We start from the raw sequence: 15,831 nt of genomic DNA, 5'->3' as shown, positions 1-15,831 counted from the left end.
ACATACAGTATATGTGTGTGTATATATATATATATATATATATATATGTCTAATATATGTAATATTGTATTTATATATATATATATATTTCTTATTTGTACACATTTGGTACTAGTATTGCAACCTTTGAGTAAATAAGGCACAAAGGTGTACCTTTTGAAAGGGTACCGGCCCAGTGACAGCTTATGTACCTTTTTTCTGAGTGTGTATAATTATAGGACAGAAGAAGCATGGAACAGAAGAGGTTTTGTTTAGAATGCAACATGTATCAAGAGTTACAAAGTGAGAGTCTCCAAAGGTCACTGTTTGTGCAAAAATAAACATTAAAAAAAGAAAAGAAACACAAAGTATCTCATTACAGCCTGTCCTCAGATGCTGTTTAAGTAAATATTGCACTGTTTATTGCTTTCAGTTTAAGGTGGTTTTGTAATTTCCACAGTTGGATCGTCTTGGCCTGGAGTCATACAATGAAGACAGGAATGCTTCAACAGTGCGGTGCAAATGCTGTTGGTTGTGCATTGAGAACGTAATACATTTGAAACACTAAATACTACAGATTTGGCTGGTGTGGTTTTAGCACCGTGCTACCATTCCTCTGAAAGAACTCTTCATAAAATCAAAGTATTGTTTGGGCAGCTTTTAAAAACGAAGATTTCCTTTAAGATCAAACAAATTCCATTAATAAAATCTGTATTTTGGCAAACAACCTCACAATTGGCACAAGGAGAATCTATGAAATATAGATGGAAGTTCAAGACACACAAGTGAGGAAGGAAGACAGATGAGCTGAAGAAACTTGCTTCCACTACAGTTCAGTTTGGTCTCTTCACTGCATCTACATGCATGCAAACACATGCTTCCTTCTCTCTGCTGGTTTAGTTGAAAGGAGGAATCTCCTCTCCAAACTTCACGAGGTGAGCGGTATTTTTGGCTTCATGGAGCACCTGTGTGTGCGGAGACAGACAGCGACACAGTTGTTGTACATATGTACTGAAAATGTGCATGTTAAATCTGACAGTTACAATTTAATTAATTGTACAATATTACAACAATACAAAATGAACATGTTGTCATTCATCATTCAGCAGAGTACAGGCCCGTGATCTGGGCGGCACACACCTTGTTGTGGACGTATGACTCACAAGCGTAGCACCAGACAGAGAGGTCAGCGAAGCTCAGCACCATAGGGTGACCCGACACCTGTCCGTGGGTCACCATGTGCTGCTTCACATAACGCCCGCAGAGCACCTAAGGTACAAATTATTTTTTTGTAATGATTGCTTTTACACAGTGGAGCTATGTAATTCCATGTATTCCCTGATGGGTAATAATTTATATATTGCAAATAAAACATGAATTGAATCATTCACTATTTTCTGTGCATTCTTAAAAACTAACAACTCGTATATAGGATTGAAGTGATGTACATTCCCTTACATCCTACATTTTTTCAGACATTTCCCACATTTTTTGCATTTGCATGCACGCTTAGTGAATGAGACCCAGTGTGCATCACTGTTGCCAGTGACAAGCCGTAACTCTAAACTTCATTCAGCACTCTGTAAAGCTGCTACATGAATGAGTTTGGCTCATCTATTCTATGTGTTGTTTTTGCTGTGACTTTGAGCGTCATTAGCTGTCACCTTGTAGCAGAAGAGGCAGATCCAGTTTTCTGTATCACCTCCACACTCTTCACACGGCAGGAAGACATCGATGCCACCTGCAGGCACCGGTCGCACTGACTCCAAGTGTGGGCACCATGGCAACGGGTCCACCGCATACATGGTGTCCTAGCAACAAAAGCCACATGATTGTATCACCATTTAAATTCACATTTACAATATCGGCCAGAGTATTGAATGACACGACAGAATGAAAGAATGAAAACAAAAAATCCAGCTCTCAGTGACAGCAACATTCTTAAATTCACCCACATACATATATACAGTGGGTACGGAAAGTATTCAGACCCCCTTGGCTTTCCTAATCAAGTCCAATCAGTATAATCAAACACAGCTGGACTCAAATGAAGGTGTAGAACCATCTCAAGGATGATCAGAAGAAATGGACAGCACCTGAGTTAAATATATGAGTGTCACAGCAAAGGGTCTGAATACTTAGGACCATGTGATATTTCAGTTTTTCTTTTTTAATAAATCTGCAAAAATGTCAACAATTCTGTGTTTTTCTGTCAATATGGGGTGCTGTGTGTACATTAATGAGGAAAAAAAAATAACTTAAATGATTTTAGCAAATGGCTGCAATATAACAAAGAGTGAAAAATTTGAGGGGGTCTGAATACTTTCCGTACCCACTGTATATATATATAAGTACTTGTAATTAGATTAAATCGGAATCAGACTACAGTTACTTTTTTATTGATTACATGATTACATATTATTCGCACAATGGCAATTAACTAGCATTAAACAAATAAAATATTCAATTTTTTTAGTAAGTGCTTTATTTTGATTGATGTAATTTTAAAATGCCTTATTTTAATTTTACAGTTTTATGATTTAATGAATTAATAACTTTTCAAACCCCCTGCAGTTCTTTCACGAACCCCAGCTGGGAAACCCTGATAATGTAATGTTTAATGCACTTCATTTTGTTAATAACAACAAACAGAATAGAGTACATTTTCTTACTCCTTTTTTATATCATATGGTACAACATTATCCTATTTAAATCAATGTGATAAACGGGTTAGGTCAAAGTAATCTAAAAGTAGTAGTAAAATGTGTAATGTAATGGATTATGTTACTAATCACAATTTTTGTCATATAATTTGGAATCTGTAATGGACTACAATTTGTAAGTAATCTACCCAGCTTTGTACATATACTGTATATATATATATACATACAGAGAAAGAGAGAGAGAGAAAATAACATCATAATTAAATTAAATTTATTATTTTTTTATTATTATTACTTAATTATCTTTGTATTTAAATTAGTATTTATCTATTTACTACTAATAAATATCTATATTTAAAATATGAATATAGAATAATTAAATATAATATAATAAATAATAATACATCATAAACAATAATAAAATATAATATTCTATATACATATTTATTTTTATTGTTTTTAATATATATATATAATTTATATAATTAATATAATATAATAATTTATATAATATATATTTATTTATTTTTTATTATTACTACTATCAAATATTTATTTAGATATTTAATAGTAGTAATAATAAAAAAAATACATAACTAAATGTATGGGCCACATTTAACTGCAATGTTACTATGCTAACATAACTTTAGTACGTTACCAAATCCGTGGCTTGTGCTCCAAAGACACTTTCTAAGACTGACATCATAGTGGCTTGACCACCAGCAGCCTCCAGCACGGAGTTCTCCTGGTCATCCACGGCAGCTGAATTTCCAGTGACCACAGACTCTGGGATCGTCCGGTCCTGTTCAACAGACCATTTTTGATGATGAATACATTACTAGTCACCAAAAACATACTGCTAATGACATTAGAGAATGCTTCCAGGTGTCTCTGTTTTTACCGTCGTAATCTCCGCATGCGTGTCGTCTCCAGCTCTGGTTTTCTCTGACTTGAGTTTTAGGGGTGAATCTGACTCCCGGTCTGCTGAATCCCTCTGTGGGGTGGGTTTCACCTTCCGTCTGGCTCCTCCGATGGGGATTGAAGCTGGGCTGGGGTTAGATGAGGTACTCGTGTTGAGATTCAGAGAGAGCAGGTCCTTACTGAGCTCATCAAGGCCGGACTGCTCAAGATGCTGCGGTGTCTGTCCAGGACTTTGGGCAGGGGTGGACTGGCGAGGAGATTTCTTGCCCTTGCCCGCTGATGCCCGCTTGCCTTTCGGTTTAGGAGATGGCAAAGCCAAACGAAGTGACTCTGGAACTGATATAAACACAAAAACGAAAGCATGTTGCATTCAAACAATTATCCTGTTCTTACAACTGAATTCTTCAGACTTAACAGGGAGCACACTTTTCGATATGCAAACTCACTCTGTATTCTCAGGGAGCTCCAGAAGGGGGCGAGAGCACGCAGGACATTGTTAATCGTGACAGTGGCATTGGTCTTTGGAGGTGGCAGATGGTCTAGAGATGGAGGAGAGTCTCCCAGCAACATACTGGTGCACATGGACATTGACTCAGAGATGGAGGTGAGGTTATATCCTCCCTATGGTATACAGTAAAAACAGTAATATTGTGAATCATTATTACAGTTTAAAATAACATTTTCATATTTGAATATATTATAAAATGTAGCCTAATTTATTCCTGTGATGCAAAGCTGAATTTCAGCATCATTACTCGTCTTCAGTGTCACGTGAACCTTCAGTAATCATTCTAAGATTTTGCCAGCTCACAATGAGCACATTTTCAAAAATGAGTTATTCTTACATTGGAAACTGTGATATGTCTCATTTGACATCTTTAAATTTGTCTGGTGTCTAGAGACATTCTCTAGGTATTGATTTCAGCATAAGCCACTGAAAAACTCAACAGTACAAAGTGCAAACATTGTGAATGTGCGAGTGAATATAACCCACCTCCAGTATGACTAGCACTCTTCCTGCAGCCAGACTCATTAACTGATGGGTGAGGTGGGCGTAGCCCTCTGGGGTCACCTGATACCCTCCTAACGGATCACCTCGTGCTGCATCAAACCCAGCAGACACCAGCACCAGCTCTGGGGCAAACTAGAACACAGACAACACTATTCATTTAGTGTTTAACTCCAAACAACATCAGGTAAATATGAACATATGTTGTGATTTTACCTCTCTGGCTATCGGCATCACTATGTGATGGAAAGCCGCCAAGTATTCTGGGTCTCCCATCTTTCCTCCACTCCAGGGGATGTTGACATTGTATCCTCTGCCTTTCCCTTGCCCCACCTTATCATAGTTAGCATCCTCCGAACTGGGGAAGAATGTACCGTCTTCGTAGCGATGCAGAGAGATGTACAGAACACTGGGAGAACAGAAAGACATTTGATAGGTCAGCACTGCGACTGATCTCAAACAACGATATTTATACATTTGACAACATAAAGAGGACACATTAATAATGCAAACCCCTTTTGCCTATCCACCCAGACAAAACAAAACTGCAAAAATTAGGCATTTAGATTCATGGTTATGATGCACCAACTTTCACACTTTAGCACTGACTGTTTTATGAATGCAACTTTGTAAACAGGCTTTTGTTGAATGATGTGGAAGTTAAATACTAGATTTGATCATCATCATCATCACTGATCCAGGCCACTACTGTATATGTACTGTATTTGATTATGGTTGACTGTTGGACTGGACAAACCTGTCATCCTCCTCAAAGATGTGCTGTGTGCCGTTTCCATGATGAACATCCCAATCGAGGATGAGGACGCGCAGGGACTCGTGAGTGGTGCACTGGGCATAGCGTGCGGTCAAAGCGGCCGTATTAAAGAAACAGAAACCACAAGCTGTGTCTTTCTCTGCATGATGACCAGGAGGACGGACTATGGCCACGCCGTTTCTCACCTACATGACCAAACAAACAACTGAGGAGACCTGGGAACAAATTCAAGCAGTACTTCTGTGGCATACAGTATTATACTGAATATATTATACAGTATACTGAAACATGTTAAAAAAGTGTTTTACTTATGAAGATCACAAAATGACACACCTGGCCTGTGAGTATGGCCTGTACGGAGTTAAAACACGAGCCAGCGGCCATCAGGGCACAGGTGTAGCTCTCATTACTGATGTAGATGGAGTTGTAATCGTTTCCCAGTCTGTGCAGATCTCTGGGCTTCATGTGCTCTGTACTCTTTATAGTGCTTATGTGCTCAGAACTAAAGAGATAAACAGACACGAATTGGATCAAATGTAGTGTACAACATTAGTTTTAGTAAGAAATCACCACTAAACAGGATTGCGGAAATGTTAATTATGCAAATTAAATTAAATTTGATTTGTATTTAATTTTTTCTACAGTAATGTGGTCGATATTGATTTACTCGTTTGAATGTCACCTGTGACAGAGTGCCAGCTCTTCTTCTGTTGCTAGGCGAGCTGGTATCCAAAGGCAACGGGACAGCAGACCCAACTCCTCATGCCGGCAAAAGATGCGTGAAATTCTCTGAGGGAGCTCTGGATGATGACTGTGGCAATCAATACATCCTCATCTTATATGTTATATACAACCAAGTAATCAAACCACTCAAAAAAAGAAAATTGTCACTTTTCACAGGGATACTGTGGTGTTATGTTATTAATGCTCTCACCCATCCCACATGTTGTGATGAAGCATCATTCTCTGGTCGTAAACTAGTCCAGTGATCAGAGAGGAAGCCTTCACTTCTGCACACACTGGAGCGGGCAGGGGAGGGACATCGGACAGAGGACCACCCTCTGAAGATCAAACACACACATTCAAGAGCCACAGAAAACAGAAATATCTGTGCCTGTTAAGTCTTGCAATGGTACCAGATGTACCAAATCATTTCTGAACAAAAATGGTGATGAATGCTTTCTTTATATCTGACAATAATATAATAACATCAATGACCAATGAATTTCCATGTTTTTTCCAGTGATTAGTGATAAGGATTTTTAAAGATAATTTTGTAGAGATTTTTATAGAGGGCAATTTCTAGCCAATTAAATATTAGGGGATATTAAAAATACATACTTTTTTTTTTTGTAAAGATAGACTTTTAAATATATTTATTTATTAATAAATGTATTTAATAACTACATTTTCCATAATACAGGGTGATCAAACTGTACTTTTAATAGAGTCTTAATGTTTCATATCTGCACCAATATAATGATGGTGATTTAATCAGTTTATTTGTAAATAATAATTCTTGTCTTTTGGTAATTCTTACCAAACGTCTGAAGACTCTTCCAAAATGGATACAAGGCTGAGATGGTCTTTGAGATGGACTTCAGGGCACTGCAACAAAACATCAAAATAAAACAGAGCATAACACAAAGAAATGTAAGAGAACGCAGGGAGATGTGTTCCTCAGTTCACTCACCTTTCACTCGGAACACCAGGAGAGATCAGATGAGGGCAAGGGTCACCCAGCAGTGACCTCACACTAGCACAAACACACTCTGCTGTGGACTGGAGGTTATATCCACCCTAACAGATGAAACACTAGTGAGTCTGAGTGAGATGTTAACCCCAAAGAAGAAGATTTTATTCTCTCGTGGCATAATACGATCGTACCTCAAGAGCCAGCACAAGTCGTCCCTGTGCTACACCTTTCAGCATGTGGGTCAGGATGGAGAAGCACTGTGGACTCACTCGCATCTCACCCTAGACATAAAGAATGTTTTAAAGAATTCAAATGCAAGGAGTTTTTGAAAATTTTATTAAAGAGACTGAAGCTGAGCATCTCACCATTGGGTCACCGATCACAGAGTCAAATCCGGCCGCCACTAACACCAGCTGAGGCTGGAACTGTGCAGCACGTACACAAGAGATCAGTCATTAATAAACAATAAAGCATTCATTCCAGATGTGCAGGTGACTGATCTGACAGGTGTACCTCATACGCCACAGGCAGGAGTAGCTGCTGGAAAGCTGTGATGTAATCTCCATCCTCCATTCCTATCTGCAGTTAAATAAAGAGATCAGGCCACATTCAGCACCAACTCACCACACTACCATAGCATTTTTTTGTCACTTATAATCCAGTATAATATTAGTGATACTTTAGTTTGCATGACCATTTTCAACTTTTTAATTTAAACAGATGTTTTTAGGACTTCTGTATGCAAATATGTGACCCTGGAGCACAAAACCAGTCTTAAGTCGCTGGGGTACATTGTATGGTTCAAAATTATCGATTTTTCTTTTATGCCAAAAATCATTAGGATATTAAGTAAAGATCATGTTCCATGAAGATATTTTGTAAATTTCCTACCGTAAATGTATCAAAACTTAATTTTTGATTAGTAATATGCATTGCTAAGAACTTAATTTGGACAACTTTAAAGGTGATTTTCTCAATATTTTGATTTTTTGCACCCTCAAGATTCCAGATATTAAAATAGTTGTATATCGGCCAAATATTGTCCTATCCTAACAAACCATACATCAATGCAAAGCTTATTTATTCAGCTTTCAGATGATGTATGAATCTCAATTTCAAAAAATTGACCCTTATGACTGGTTTTGTGGTCCAGGGTCACATATACATTTGTTAATCTCTTGAAATGAGTCACGTCAACACTGACAAGCAGAGTAAATTAGCGTGGTGTACCTTGTTCCAGGGCAGGTTGATATTGTAGCCCTGTCCTGCTCCTGAACCCACCGAACTGCTGTCAGACTCCTTGAGGTGCGGCCAGAACGAGCCGTCTTCATATCTGTGCACTGAGAAATACAGCACACTGCCACACGGGAAGACAGAGAGAGAATCTTTACAAATGACAGACATTCATACAGAATAAACGCAATATGACGTAATATAACACGGTGCTTCAGATACGGACAAATATACCTGGGATCCTCTTCAAAAATATATTGGATTCCCTGTCCGTGATGCACATCCCAATCCACAATTAGAACTCTGAAGGAGGAAAAAGGTACAACTCATGCTATAGACTCTCAAACCATACATTTCATTGAAGTCAACATGAAACGATGTTTGCAACACATTCAGTTCTGTTCACATCAGTAAAAAAATACATTTCAGAGGTGAAGAACGTCATTGTGTTTGATGAAAAAATATGAAAACAAACTTTTTAATATCTATACTAGATGTGCCTCTATGAATCGCTCATCAAGAATGTAAGGTCAATTTCAAAATGTCTTTAATAAATTAAAAGTGCAAATAAAAATGTGACGGTACAGCAAGACATGCAGACTCTCACCGTTTAACTCCATGCTGTTTCTGAGCGTAGCGCGCTGCTATGGCCAGATGGTTAAACATACAGCAGCCGTTCATCTTATCTGCATGAGCGTGGTGACCAGGAGGCCTGCGTGTACATGAAAAAAACAGTAACTCAAATAGATCAATGATCTACAGTATATTAGAACTGCTAAGAATAACAGATGCAACGAGACCTGTTGACGGAGAAGCCGTTATGCAGCTGTGATGTCATCACCTTATCCACCAGCTGGAGAACCGATCCCACTGCCAGACAGGCAGAGGTGAAAAATTCCTGGAGGAATTCAAAAATTCACACAATTAAAGACATGTTGTTGGGCAACCATAAACAAATAAAACACATTCTAATTATTATGTTTTATTACTTTGTATAATTAAAAAAAAAAAACAATAAGCCAAAAGAGATTTTGATTCATGATCAAGTCCTTTATAGGCAATAGGGTTGCAAAAAGGTGGAACATTTCCAGTAAATTTCGGAAACATTCAAGAAATTTTGGAAAGTTTCCAGGATTTTTTTGGAATATTCCAGGGATTTTTGGAAAGTTTCCGGAAATGTTCCACCCCTTTGCAACCCTAATAGGCAATAATGCTCAATATAGTCAATATTATCATGTTGACTTTAAGAAACATCAGGGAATGTACTGGATTAAGATGAACACTGAAACATCGGGAATGGAAGAATAAGCACAGGACTGGTGAAGACTTGTGATTAGGTGACTAACAGGATGCAGGAAGACAGAGTCATATTTATCAGCCAGAGTCTTCAGCTCCTCCTCTGTCATTTTCTGAGTGGATTTCATCAGCTCTGCATACTCCTTCCTATTGTACACAACACATTCCCCCATGTGGCGTAAGATAATCATAAACCAACTCGATGAACGGTGTCAATCTTTATTCAGTCTTGCATATAAACTTACGTATGAACGAGTAACAGCTCATCTTCTGACACAGCTCTGGCCTTAAACACAAAACTAAAGCAATTAAAACTCAGGTACAAACCTGTTATCATCATCACTACAAGAGTATCTCTACCTCTACTCGTACGCAGCGTCCCAGCAGACCTTCCGTCTCCAGCATCTCCATCACAGTGCTCACTCTCGCTGGACACTCTGGGTGACTGAAAACAAAGACATCCAACCCACTGTTACAGAATAACTTCTATTAACCAATACTAATTTAAAACGAGGTTAAGTATCAAGAATAAGTGCAACTTTTTGGGATTAAATCACTAAAAATACTATTTCAATTTTAAGGCATCTTCAAACGAATGCTCAATTCAAGTTGATACAAACTTAATGCATATGACTAGAACGTTCTATCTTTGAATGCTTCATTAGCATCTACTGGAGAGTCTTAAAGGGTTCCCAAATTACTTTTTTTGTTAAAGGGATAGTTCACCCAAAAATGAATTTGTGTTCCGAAGAGAACAAACGTCTTACCAGTTTGGAACGACATGAGGGTGAGTAATTAATGACAGAATTTTCATTTTTGGGTGAACTTTCCCTTTAATTAAAAGAAGAAAAAAAAAAGAGACAGAATTTTCAATTTTAGGCAAACTATTGTCAATTAATTAAACCATCCTGAAGCATCACCTGGCATCCCAGAGGCAGTGAAAGCGAGTAAAGGCGTCTACGTAGACGAGACCTGTTCCTGTTGCTTTAGTCTTACCACGAACATCCTAAAAAAACATCCCAAAAACATTCAAACAGCCGTTCCAAAAGCATCCCATCTCTGAGCTTGCATTCTCACACTGATATTGCATGTGTGTAACTGGATCATGTGCAAAATGGTTTTGCCATGCTACAAGCTACTTGCAATCTAAAGTAGTTAAGTACAGTAATGCCAGCTTTATGAAATAGTATGTAAGCTACTGGACAAGGACAAATTGCAAGAAAAATAATGTTGCAATAACAGAAATATTTTTGGTTGAAAAAAAAAAACAGGCTGTTATTGTTATTATTTATGCAAAATGAATTTGAATTTTTTGCTTTTAATTTTCTTTCAAATATAATATAGACGATCCTTGACAATTTTCTTGAGAAAACACAGTGACTGTGATTAAGTGTTTACCAAGTTTTGGAGCTCATTGCTCATCTCCTCCTCCTCCTCTTTGCTCCGATCCATTCTGCCCTTCCTCCGCGCCTCCTGTAGATTCTTCTTATGGTTTGGATTGTTGTTTTCTCTCTGGAGAGCACAAAGGTCTTTTAGAGAGATTTGCATGCAGTCTAAAACAGGAATCCAAATCAAGCACTGGCTCCCACATCTGACATTTAAGAATGAGCAAAACAGAGCAAGACACTGCATAGATCAAGTGGGCAAACTTCAAGAATATCTGTGGATTATTAACCTCTGAATGAAGCTACTCATGTACACACTGATCAAAACAGCAAATGATTAACATACAGGTGCTGAACACGGTCTTAAAGGAATACTTCATCCAAAAGTGAAAATAATAACACACCTACAGGCCATCCAAGATGTAGATGAGTTTGTTTTTTTTAAGTGTTGTCTATATATACATAATAAATATACACAGTATACACACATATATAATGTAAACAAAAACTTTTATTTTGGATTAGATTAATCGCGATTAATCGCTTGACAGCACTAGTTTTTTTCATCTGAACAGATTTGGAGAAATTTAGCATTACATCACTTACATCACAAATGGATCCTCTGCAGTGAATGGGTGCCGTCAGACTGAGAGTCCAAACAGCTGATAAAAACATCACAATAATCCACAAGTAATCCACATGACTCCAGTCCATCAATTAACATTTTGTGATAAGATGCATGGTTTTAAGAAACAAAACCATCATTAAGGCGTTTTAACTTTAAACCTTCGTTTTAACTTTAAAACTTTAAACTTCCCCCACCTCTCACAGCAACATCCACCAAGATATTTGCTTAGAACTGTTTGCACTTGTAAACAGTGCTTGATCTGTGCCTATTTCTCTCCTGATTCAGATGAGACAACTTTTTTTTTCACGGTGCATATTATGGATAGAGAGAAAAATATCTTGATTGATTTGTTTCTTACAAACATGCAACCAACACTCAGCTGTTTGGACTCATTCTGACGGCACCCATTCACTGTAAAGGATCCAATGGTGAGCAATTGATGCGATGCTAAATTTCTCAAAATTTAGCTCAGAGCTAAAACTCTTCTAACGTTACATCTTGGATGCCCTAAGGGAGAGTAAATTTTTAATAATGAAAGAAATAATGAAAATAATGCTTTTTTTTCCAATAAAGCAATGGAATATAAGCATTCTCTCACATTGGTTTCTGGTGTTCCTCTTAGTGATCGAGTAGAACGTTTGGAATCTGGAACAGGATCCATCAGCTGAGGATTTTACAGATCCCCACCAAAAACCTTGAGAAAGCCAAACGTCCCAAATAGCATGTATAAGAAAGATCATTTATATGGAAGTACTAATAATTTAATAACAAAATAGAAGTTATTGCAGATGCTACACTTAGTTTTATAGCATATACAGAATAAATAACCCAAGAATTTGCTGTTGTCGCTATGAAACAAATACATAGCAGTTCATAACACGATATGTAATAATAATAATAATAACACAATTAAAAGAAAAAGTTTCTAATTAATACATGAAAATATATAAAACCATCCATCCATTCTGCTTGTCCACAAATTCGACATTTGTGAAATTACCAATTCGTTATTTCTTAAAAAAAAACGTCTGGAAAAATGAAAGTGACAGATGTCTGAAGAATGTAGGTACAGAACAGGTTTTACTTACTGCTTTCAGAAATGTGTGAAGTGTATGAGAAGATATGAACAGATTTGCTGTCAGATTCTTATGCCGTTGACAAAAACACACGTTGAAATTCAGATAATATATTAAAAAAGACCAATCTGCCAGTCATTTGAGCCAAGCTGTCTGCTTTCCTAAGTTTCCGTGCCTGTTGTTATTCTCTGGACTGAACATAAAAGTGGAAAATGAACGTAGCAATATGAGGACGGCATAGCAAATACAACTGTTCACTAGAAAGGGTACGAAGAAGCACAATAATGTTTTGTTTGGAAATGCTAACGGCTAACACGCCCAACTGTGCAGAGCAGTGGAAGCGAATATGTTTCTATTAACTATTTCCTAAGCAGTTTATCCTCTAGGGGGCGCGTGGAGGCTCGGACGTCAACAAATTACACTTATTAAAGCGTATTAAAAAAGTAAATTGTTATCTGAAATCACGTGGTTTCTGACACAACTTTTTAAAAATCCTTTAGTAATCTCTATAAAATATAATTTACAGTAAACACAAACGACTGTGATCGGTCCGTCCTGACCGCGTTGATATGTTCACCTCATAGGTTCACCTGAATAACTAAACTTCAAGTAAAAAGTGGTACACAGCGTACCAAACCAACTAAATGGCGCTTCTTCGTCGCTGCACCCCGCCCCCTTTAGCACTCCGCTCTTTACGTTAACTACCATTCTTCCTGTTTATTTTTCTACTAGGCGCGCGAGCAGGCGCACTGAAATTACGTCGCACTGAACGCGCTGCTTTCTGCTGTAACGCTGGAGGTCAGTGTTGCGTATTTACCAAGCGTTGAGACTTCTTCACATGTATCGAAATTCTCAAAGACAGATTCAGAGATAAGTGTGCACACAAGTACACCCTGGTTCTTTTATTTATTTATTCTTTTTTGTTCTTCATAATTTATGTGAGGGACTGTGGCCCCAAGTGCGCTATATAGGCGTCAAACTGAGGTCTGCTAGAAATAAAAATAAGATGCATGAAATAAATAAATTTGATTAAAATAATAAACAAAGACACAAACCAACAAATACTACACCTAACAGTATATGACTATATTGAGTACAAAAAACATGATAATGTAATGTAATAGAAACTAAATATTTTCCAAATAATATTTTATGCATATTTATAAAATTCTATATATATTTTTTTATTTTTTTGCAATGATATACACATTTTCACAGTATAAATTATAAATGAAAATATATAGCTTTATTTTACATGTTAAGGTGATGGTTCCTCGCTCAAGGAATATCATATTTGGGGGTCTGTGGCATCTAAAAGATGGGCTTAGATATTTTTGCTGTAATTATGACAAAGCTGCTTTGTCGGAAAAAAAAACAGAAACTGGGATTTTTTTTGATATATTAAATGAAGTAACCATGATTCATTTTGAGTGGGAAAAAAAAATCATTGACATATTTTTGAGCATTTTAATTTGCATAAGAATAAGGTTATTTAAATATATGAATAATAATTTATTAATTTAAATTGTTGTTATCCTAGTTAGCTCTAAAAAACAAACAGGCACTAATAAAGCAACTACAATCAAATATTTCATCAGAATACACAGCTATATTTGAATGGCTGTCAGTGGAGAAATGGGGGATCAATGAGGTCAACCAGCAAAATTTTGACCCTTGGTGGAGGCCATCAAATAAATCAACATTTTTGCACACAAAAGCAGTTTATTCGGCATACTGAGACATCGCCTCTATAGATTTTAAACAGAAAAGCCTTCACGAGGAGGGCTCTGGGCCTGAAACCTGTACAGATCAGATGGAAAGATGTGATAATTTGACTAGAAATCCCCATTTAAGCCCTTCTTGTGTTTGTCAGTCTGTTGCGTGAATGGAAAAGAGGTTGCGAGCGCGAGCGCTAACGTTCGGGCCTGTACGTGTCGGCTGGACCTGTCCTGTGGTTGCTAATCTCTCCCAGTCATTCAGTAGCATTTCCCCCTCACTATGGTGCCGACTCCACCAGATAACACGGCTTCACCCTGAATGGAGGAAGCCCATGACAGAAAAAAGCGAACGATGTGCCTTGTGCACCAGGCTTGAAAAAAACGCCCATGCCACTGCTTGCAGCCTCTCTCTGTGCATCTCCCTTTCCCTTTTGCACTTTTTTAATAGAGTCCGGAAAACCAGAAGCTGCCTGCGTTGCACAATGAGGCTCCACTAGAAGCAAGGGGAGCAGAGCTATGTGGTCAACCATGAGAGATGGAAACAGATGGAGGAGAGAGGAGGGGCGCTATCTGAGATATCATCGCCAACCATAGCTCAGCTCACACAGAAACCCCTATTCCACAGCGCTGAGGCCTTTTCCCAGACCGGCATGCAACAATGCACACAATAAAGCCAATTTGTTGGCTCAGAGATGCTGGGATTGTAGTGCGCGTGTGTGTTTGGGTGACCTTTCTGGACTCTAAATGTGATATCTGCCATAACAGGCTGGAAAGAGTTATGATTTTGACTAGAAAGCAACCACTTAGCCACATAACAGCATCTTAACAACACTCAGAACACCTATGCAGAAACTGCATAGCAACACCCTGGCAACCACACACAACAGTCAAACATTCCCATATAGCAAAAATCAAAAAATAAATCCAACCAACATATATTGTAAATATATGCTAAATCTTTGTTGTAAACAGTGAAGCTCAGTGACATTTATTTTTAAAATTGAAAATATATTTAGTTTGGTTCAAAGATGCTGGAAATATACTGTAGCATGCATATATATATACTTACACACACACACACACACACACACACACATATATATATTTTCAAATGTTTTTAAATATATATTTTTAACAAGGCCAAATATATGTATTTGCTCAAATGTTTCAAAATATATGTAGTATACCCGCTTAAATATATCTACCAATAATCTAGTCCATTTTTTTCTATATTTTTGAAAATAATACATTTTGAAATATATTCTGTTATAATTTTAGCAAATATATTCTATAAGCATCATTAAATCATTACAAATCTTAGTCTAAATATATAGTAAGTTTTAATCTCAAGCATAAATGTAGGCTAGGAGAGATTGAAAATGTATGTTCTTGCCCCTGAAATAAATTTTTAAATATATTTTGGTATATATTTACATTTACATTTAGTCATTA

General features: G+C 37.3%; 1 protein-coding gene across 1 annotated transcript; it reads right to left on the bottom strand.

Annotated features, from left to right (window-relative positions):
- Window positions 1–236: 236 nt before the first annotated feature.
- On the bottom strand, window positions 237–13,313 carry LOC107701824 (histone deacetylase 6-like). The gene is made up of 29 exons (XM_016503950.1): window positions 13,252–13,313; window positions 12,674–12,854; window positions 12,184–12,279; window positions 10,971–11,084; window positions 10,493–10,578; window positions 9,933–10,017; window positions 9,818–9,858; window positions 9,623–9,719; window positions 9,077–9,174; window positions 8,884–8,988; window positions 8,511–8,579; window positions 8,274–8,400; window positions 7,557–7,622; window positions 7,409–7,468; window positions 7,235–7,324; window positions 7,041–7,147; window positions 6,888–6,955; window positions 6,282–6,408; window positions 6,030–6,158; window positions 5,681–5,849; window positions 5,330–5,532; window positions 4,789–4,981; window positions 4,558–4,707; window positions 4,010–4,184; window positions 3,544–3,899; window positions 3,301–3,444; window positions 1,644–1,790; window positions 1,120–1,248; window positions 237–944 (listed from the first exon to the last, which is right to left on the bottom strand). The coding sequence occupies exons 3-29, from the start codon at window positions 12,244–12,246 to the stop codon at window positions 876–878; spliced, it is 3,267 nt and encodes a 1,088-aa protein (XP_016359436.1). The 5' UTR covers window positions 12,247–12,279; window positions 12,674–12,854; window positions 13,252–13,313; the 3' UTR covers window positions 237–875.
- Between the last annotated feature and the right edge of the window lie 2,518 nt (window positions 13,314–15,831).

Source organism: Sinocyclocheilus anshuiensis, unplaced genomic scaffold (assembly GCF_001515605.1).
Source record: "Sinocyclocheilus anshuiensis isolate Anshui unplaced genomic scaffold, SAMN03320099.WGS_v1.1 scaffold258, whole genome shotgun sequence".
NCBI classification, from domain to species: Eukaryota; Metazoa; Chordata; class Actinopteri; order Cypriniformes; family Cyprinidae; genus Sinocyclocheilus; species Sinocyclocheilus anshuiensis.
Note: the sequence above shows the minus strand (reverse complement) of the source record. Positions and strands in the feature narration are given on the sequence as shown.

Excerpts from the sequence above, each read along its gene's own strand:
- LOC107701824 (XM_016503950.1), bottom strand. The coding sequence starts at position 12,246 with ATGGATCCTGTTCCAGATTCCAAACGTTCTACTCGATCACTAAGAGGA. Across the intron at positions 8,401-8,510 it reads ATTTTTGAAGAGGATCCCAG|TGTGCTGTATTTCTCAGTGC; the intron begins GTATATTTGTCC and ends CCCGTGTGGCAG. Across the intron at positions 7,469-7,556 it reads TCCTGCCTGTGGCGTATGAG|TTCCAGCCTCAGCTGGTGTT; the intron begins GTACACCTGTCA and ends CGTGCTGCACAG.